At 23.5% G+C, this 8,413-nt stretch overlaps 1 protein-coding gene across 1 annotated transcript in view; it reads left to right on the top strand.

The window, feature by feature from the left end:
- Positions 1–675: 675 nt before the first annotated feature.
- LOC100197141 (catalase-like) overlaps positions 676–8,413 on the top strand; it is a gene marked incomplete at both ends in the record, with an annotated part of 40,130 nt that continues 32,392 nt past the window's right edge. The window contains 5 exon segments of the mRNA NM_001309673.1: positions 676–769; positions 2,755–3,034; positions 3,227–3,408; positions 3,546–3,725; positions 8,262–8,372. Coding sequence (NP_001296602.1) covers positions 713–769; positions 2,755–3,034; positions 3,227–3,408; positions 3,546–3,725; positions 8,262–8,372 — 810 coding nt within the window.

Here is an 8,413-nt window from a genome sequence, read left to right as displayed (position 1 = left end):
ATTGTATAATGTGGGATTGATACACAGAACGGAAAAATTGTAATCTTTTAAAGAAATTTGAAAAAAAGATACCTAAAATTTTAATAAATGTTAATAAACGTTGTAATATATGTATATATGTAAAAATTTGGGATAAATGTGTATGTTTACAAAAAATGTACTTAATAATTTATGTAGCAATGACTATTTCAGTTATATGCACATAGTTTTACATCAACCCAGACATTCTAAACACTTCAGATTTTCTCTCATTTTAAGACAATGGTTGGTTGTGGTAGTCATTTTATAAACATGAAATTTTTTGAAAATAAATTAAAAATATTTATTATAAATATAAATATTTCTTATAAATAACAAGATATTCTGAAATTTTAAAAATAGTCACTTAGTCTGTTTCTCTTTTTCAAAAATTTATATTTTATTGGTTTTTGATTGGTTGTAGTTTTATTTAAAAAAGTTTTTTATACTACTATATAAATCACAAAATTTAATAAAATCTGAAAAGATTTGTTTTGTCAAAAAGTTTGGTGTGACATTAATGTATTGCATTAAAATTTAGTATAGCATTCTTCTATTGGATAAAATAACAATATAACAATAAGTAATTGAATATGTTTTTAAACTTTTCTTTAGCTAAATAAGCTTAATAAAATCCTAATAAATTTGTATATTTTGTAAGGAAAAGCACAGATTTTCAATATATTCTTTGAAAATGGCTAACAGACCAAAGTCTGCAAATCAACTTCAAGAATATCGTGACAAAAATCATGTGAGTAATTATTTATTATTACTTTTTATATAAATATAATGGTTTTAATAATTTATGATATACATATAATTATTTAAATATAATTATTTTATTTTGTACATACATATATATATATATATATATATATATATATATATATATATATATATATATATATATATATATATATATATATATATATATATATATATATATATATATAAATAGCCGTAGGTTTTGATTTAAGCAGACTGCGTGAACATTTATTTTAGCAAAGCTTAAAAAAAATCAGTTTTTATCGTTTTTCTTTGTCTGAAAAAATGTGTTGGGGTCGTCCATAAAATACTTCATGCAATTTTTGACCGTTTCTAACCTCTCCCCCCTCGTCGCAACATAACAATTTAGTAGCTAATCCTCTATGAGTTATCCTAAAACACCTACTTCCACCACCCCCATTATAGCATGACATAATTTATGGGCTACCCCTCAAAGTCAGCATTTTAAAAATTAAAGTTACAACAAAACAAATTATAGTGCCACATAAATCACTATCACAATAGCAAAATAGTTGTCTTTTCAATATTTTGTACTAATGGCAGGGGCGTACCCTCATGGTTTTCTGGTGGCACGGGACAACTCATTTTCTCTAAGAAGGACTGAAATTTAAAAAAAAAAAAGCAATACGATGAGCAGACAGTTTTTACTTGCAAAAATATGTTTATTATTCAAACCATAATTTGATCTGCAATTGAATTTTATTGAATTTTATTCAATTTATTTATGATTTTTATTTTATTGCGATTATTTAAAAGAAAATTTTAAAATTTTCAACAATGGTACATTAAACAAGTATTAAACTACGATGCATCATATATTTTTATAAAAACTTTATAAAAAGAAGCCTACATGTGATTTAATATTTCGAAGTGCGGCTGTTTTTTTTAACATTGTTTTTGCATTTTAAACCACATTTCTTCTCATTTTAAAATGAATTTTAAAATTATATTTTATTTTATTTCCAAATGCTAATGTTTGCTGTAATGTAAATGTAATTTTTATACTTTATAGTCACATTTTGAATTACTTGAATGGGCAGTTGAATCTTTTATAACAATGAATCTCTTTTGTTTTTCATAAGTAAAATAAATTTTTATTTCAACTTTGTCAAACAAAATTAGCAAAATGAAAAGCATTATAAAGATGCATGTGAAAAATCATTATAAGAATCCGATTAATGATGCATGTGGAAATTCTTTTTTTCTAAAAAAAAAACATCTTAGTATTATGGAAAATGTTTAAAACATATAAAAAATAATGTACTAAACATTCAACTAAATTAAGTTTGATTGAAGATTGAGAGAGAATAATGGAATATTTTTCTATTTATAAAACATTTCTTGCAGTTTTGACTTTCAACTTCTTTGCTTCACATAATGAAACCTTTGTTAAGATTGACAAAACGAAACAACATGAAACAGAAATCGACTACGGCAAAAATGACAACACGTCTTTAATTAATTAATTAATTTGCTTTCAACTAAACCGTTTCTTATTAGATGTAATAAGTTTAAATTTTTCTTCATTTTTTTCACCCAAGAAAAAATGCAAAAAAAAACTTTTACACCGGACTACTGATTATCATAGCGGATGACTCAAATAAGAAATAAAAACTATTTCAGTCGCCTGCAGGGCAACCAGGAAAAAATCAGAGGGTACACCCCTGAATAGTAATACATCAATATTTAAAAAATAAGCTCATTAAATATTACAACATGTAAATTTTGGAAAATTTCTTTTAATGCTAATTTCATAAATCCTTTAAAGCAAAAAAAAAAAAAGTTGTGAAATAAATAGTTTTGATTTTTGTTTTTTATTATTTGTTGTTATCTGAACACAGTTTCTATTAAAATAATTCAAAATAAAATTAGAAATCTTAAAAGAAAAAAAGTTCAAAATAAAACAACCGTTTTTGAAATAAATAAAATCTTATTTTTAACTGGCCTTAGGCTGTTGCTCTGACAACTGAAGCAGGATCCCCAATGGAGACAAATACAGCCTCAACGACTGTTGGACCAAATGGGCCATTGCTTATTCAAGATAACAACTTTATTGAAAACATGGCACACTTTGATCGTGAGAGAATACCTGAACGTGTGGTGCATGCTAAAGGTGCAGGAGCATTTGGATATTTTGAAGTTACTCATGATGTATCCAAATACACAAAATTGGCTGCTCTGAATGGAGTTGGAAAGAAAACTAGAATGGTTGTTCGTTTTTCCTCTGTAGGTAATGCATAACTTATAAAAATTTTAAGATATAGTATAGTAATAAGTTAGTTAATGAAGGAGGTGTATAGATATTATAAATGGTACCTTAGATTTTTGAAAATTTTTAAACTTGCTTACAATTTATTTTTGTAAAATATTCAAGATGATGTATATATATTTTTTATCACTACTACTACTGTTTTGTTTCTAGGAGGAGAATCTGGAAGCGCTGATACAGCACGTGATCCTCGTGGTTTTGCTTTAAAGTTTTATACTGAGGAAGGAAATTGGGATTTAGTTGGAAACAACACACCAATTTTTTTTATTCGTGATCCAATTTTATTTCCCAGTTTTATACACACTCAAAAGAGAAACCCAAAGACTCATTTAAAAGTATGCTTCTAAATAGAAACCTATATATTTTATTTATTCTTTATATCTATTGGGGGAGAACATTTATTATCATAAAATATTTTTTGATATATATGTATATACTTTTTCTTTTTTTCTTTGAAAAAAAAAAATTTTAGGACCCTGATATGTTTTGGGATTTCATTTCACTTCGACCTGAAACCACGCATCAAGTTATGTTTTTGTTTTCAAACCGAGGCACACCTGCAAGCTATCGTCATATGAACGGTTATGGTAGTCATACTTTTAAACTTGTTAATAAAGATGGAGAAGCATGTTGGTGCAAATTTCATTTTAAGGTCCCTTTTTTTAAATTTATAAAAAATTTTTAATAAAGTTACTTAGCTTGTAAATTCAAATAACTCTTTTTTTTAGGAGGTTGGAGGTTGGAGGGGTAAGAATTCTTTAGAAGTTCCTGAAATCTTTGATAAATCTAATGCAGCAGATAGACTAAAATTGCAATATATAGCATAACAATACTAATAACTAATATTCTATCAGAAATATTAGTATTTAAATTTATGCTGAAAATCATATAAAATTAACTAAACAAATATAAGTATAAGAATAACTAAACAAATATAAAAAAAAATTTTAAGTTTACACAATCATTAAAGTTAACCATAGAAATGTTTCTATGTATATCTTTCATGTTGTTAAAACAAATTAAGCTTTTAACTAAAAATTATTTTAACAAGAAATTTTGAACAGAATATTAAAAAAAAAAATTGAAAAAGACAATACTTTTGTTGATATTTTCATTTTATTTATAGTGATATCAGGATTAAATATTTTCAATAAAAACACAAGTTGTTTTTAGGAATTTGTTTTTAAAAAAACCTATTTGACCAAGATTAGACTTCAAAAATTCTCTTATTCAAATAATCTTGAGTTTGAAATTTTAAATAAAAATTTTAAGTAAAATTTAGAAGAATTTTAAAGCTGATTTAAAATAATTATAAGTTTAATCAAATGAAAACTGCAGCAACATCCATAATACCCTGTGGCATAGCGAAGATTATTCCTGAAATTAAACATTGATCTAGCTACAGTAACAATATCAGATTTAGAAAATGGTGCAAGGGAGGAAGAATTTTTTTATTTAAATTGTAAACATTTTTAATACTTTAACATTTTTTGTAAAGGCGTCATTTTTTTGTTTCTGGAAAATTGTTTATAAAGTAGAAACATAAAAGTGATAAAAATTAAATTTAAAAAAACAAAATTATTCTATTTATGTTCAAAAAAAAAGTTTAAGAATATACTTAAACTTATGAAAATATAATATGATTAAACCAAATTTTTTTTCTCTCACTTTATTTTATTGCAAAATAATTTGAAAAAAAAATTGAATAAAAATGTCCACTTAAAAACCCTTCAAATAAAAAAATTAATTATATTAAAATTTTTAATCATATTTTAGATCAAGAAGCAAATTAGTTAGAAAAAATGAGTTATCTAATATGTTTAGTATTTTTTTTTAATGTACTTGTTTGTTTTTTTGATTTGATCTTACTTGTTTGGTCTATAAATAGAGCATGTTTTTAAACAAATAATAAGTTTAAAGTTTTATGACGATAATTCACATATGCTTTCCAGGAAGATATATCCTTCCTGGGAAGCATATGTGGTGGCACGCCTTGTTCGTCCATGTTTAAAGTAACTTTTTTTTCTCAGACTGTTAGATACTTCTTGAAAATTTAATTTTCCATAGTCCAAGAACAAAAATTTTTTTTTTTTCGAAAATCAAGTAAAAGCTACATGAGGAAGACACAAACAGTAGAATTATTTGTGATGCCTTAGATTAATAATTTGTCAGCAGGCTTGAATTAACGCAAATATTTTTATTTTGTGGTTGCGTTAAAATAAATTGTATCTTTTGTGCATTAGTTTGTTATTGCTATTTTTTTAAACATAATACAGGCCTTGTTTTATGTTCGAAAAGCCCAATGTGAATTTGATGTCATAAAATTCTCTTTATTTTTTAAGACAATAACTTTTTTTTAAACTCCTTTGATATTATTAATTACCTCAAAACGAGTTAAATAAATGTAAAAATGCTATTATGGAATGTTTATTTTCTTTCAACTTTTTTATTGTAAATAAGTAAATTTAATATTACATTTTTAAAAATATTTGATATAAAAAAATTTCTTACTTTTCTCTACATTTGTATAGATTAATTAAAATGCTAAATTTTTTTAAAATTATTTCTTAAATTTTTAATTGTAGCTTTGCAACTAAAAATGATTTTTTTATTTTAAAAAAATTAACGAGTAACAAGCCTTCTCAGGAAACATGTGCGATTTTTCGTCTTGTATGTCCACATATGATTTTATTTTAGACAACTTGGTCACTTTATCATACTTTTGCAAAAATATGATCTATCTATAGATCAAATGTGTTATATTCCATTCATGCCATAACTGCAGTTAAATAAACTTAATAGTGTCTTCAGAAAACAACATCGCCAGGTTATTTTATTTAAATAGCTTTTTTGTTTTCTGTTTGGAATTAAAACCAGTTCTAAATTTGATGTGAATGAAAAAATATAAAACATGTTTCAAGTACTATTTTTAAAACTTGTTTTATTTTCGGTGTGCTTGTGGTATAAGATCAAATCAAAAAAATAAGAGTCAACTAAAAAAAAATGCTAAAATTATTAAATACCGTGGTTAAAAACCTCATTCTAAAGGTTTTTAAGTCGACGTTTTCATTCGATTTTTTCATTCGAATTGATTTGCAATTAAATTAAATAAGAGAATAAAGTTTAGTTTAATAAGTCAAATTATATTCCCTTAAGTCTAAATATATCGTTAAATTTAAAAAAAAAAAAAAGTATTTTGAATAGAATTAGAATAATTTATATTTTTAATTTTATATTTTTATAATTTATTTTTAATTCACTTGTTAAACTTTTGCATTAACTTTTAAATGTTGATACTTTTTAAACTTTTTTAAGTAATAAAAAATAATGACACCTTTACATAAAATAATTAACTATTAAAAATGTTTAAAATTAATTAATTAATAATTAACTATTAAAAATTTAAATAAAACTTTGTTTTATTTGTTTTATTTCCTCACTTGCATCTTCAAAATCATATTTTTACTGTAGCTAGATCTATGTTTATTTTCAGGAATGATCCTTGCTATGATAATGAGTATTACAAATGTTGTTTCCATTAAATTAAATTTATTATTATTGTGAATGTTAGTGCGTGAGTTTTAAATATTTGTAAAATTCTTTAAAATTTTTCAAAGTATTTTTAAAACTTCAAATTTCAAATTCGAGATTATTTAAATAAGAGAATTTTAGAAGACTAAAATTCCACAGCCAAATTGATTTCTTTTAAAAATAAATTCCTAAAAACAACTTGTGTATTTATAGAAAATGTTTAATCGTGATATTCCTATAAATAAAATGAAAATATAAAAAAAAGTTATTGCGTTTTTCATATTCTATTCAAAGTTTTTTGTTAGAATAATTTTTAGTTATAAGCTTATTATATGTTAACAACATATAAGATATAAATAGAAATATTTCTATGTTTAAATTTTGCAAGTAAATGTGGTAACTCTTTAACCCCCAAAATGCTCCTTGTGCCATTCTTTCACAATTCTAGCTGTACGGATTGGGGCATTATAATCTTGAAGGGTGGCATTTCCTCTTCTGAAACAGTACTTAAAACTATAGGATGAACTTGGTCATTCAAGTAGTTCCGGCTGTTAATTTTTCCACGAAAGTAAATCTTCATGCAAAAAATCTTCATGCATACTTCTGCTTGATGTTGCTGTGTTATTGTGGTGTAGATAAATGTCTACTCAAATCAGTTGGCACGTGTGCTAAATAGATAGCTAAATTTAGATTAATTAATATGGGTATATATAGTTTTTATTTCTAATTTTTCCAAGATTATTTAAAAACTGTTGCACTTGGAAAAGAAAAAAAATTTTTTTTTTTTCTTTTTTTTTCCTTTGAAACTGTTTTAAAGGTATTTAGAAATTTGTTTAAAATAGTTTTGTGAAATAGTTAATGAAATGTTTTATGGGAAGTCACATAACTTAACTAAAGTGATTTTTTGTGCAAAAAACATGTTCTTATAAACACAAGTTAATAAAAATCAAATAAACTTGATGAGACTTCAATCATTTAAATTTAGTTAAATTTAGAATTTTATGCAAATTTAACAAATATTATCAACTAATAAAATAATTATTTTTTGCATCCAATGAAACAAGTTGAATAATGCCTTCTGTTATTATCAACATTTTTTCTAAACAATTTTTTTTTTCAATGGTTAATCAAGATTAATAATTTGGAGCTATTAAGTTGAAAAAAAAATGCATCAATAAATTAAAAAAATTAAAAAAAAAAAAAATTCTCTTCCATGTTAGTTGCATTTTATATATTTATCTACCATAACAATATCAAAATTTGAAACAAAAAATTATAATAGGATAGTTATTTGGATAATTTTAGAGGATAATTATAAAGGATAGATATTTTTACTGAAAAAAAAAATTGTATAAAGTTTAAAAAAATATTTTTTGTTATACTTCTTATTGTTTTTTAAATGTGTTGTACATAAGGTTGTAAGATAAAAATTGTAACTATATAAATTAAAATGAAAAATTGTTTAAATTATTAAAATGTTTTAATTAAAAAGTACAATATTAGAATTAGCAAAAAAATATATATGCTTATTAGTTTTAGTAAAAACTAAATTTTATCAAATCTAAAAAATACATTTATTTCTAATAATTTTTGAAATTTTGAAATTGAAAAACCTCCTATAATAGATTATTGATTTTTTAAATAATTGATTTTATAGACCAATCAAGGTATCAAAAATCTTTCAGATAAAGAAGCTGGTTTATTAACAGGACAGAATCCTGACTATTACATCCAAGATTTGTATGACTCAATTGAAGAAGGTAACTTTGTAAGTAAATCATATAACTTTTTTTGATTTAATATTAATAC

This window comes from Hydra vulgaris, chromosome 03 (genome assembly GCF_038396675.1).
Source record: "Hydra vulgaris chromosome 03, alternate assembly HydraT2T_AEP".
Taxonomy (NCBI): Eukaryota; Metazoa; Cnidaria; class Hydrozoa; order Anthoathecata; family Hydridae; genus Hydra; species Hydra vulgaris.
Note: the sequence above shows the minus strand (reverse complement) of the source record. Positions and strands in the feature narration are given on the sequence as shown.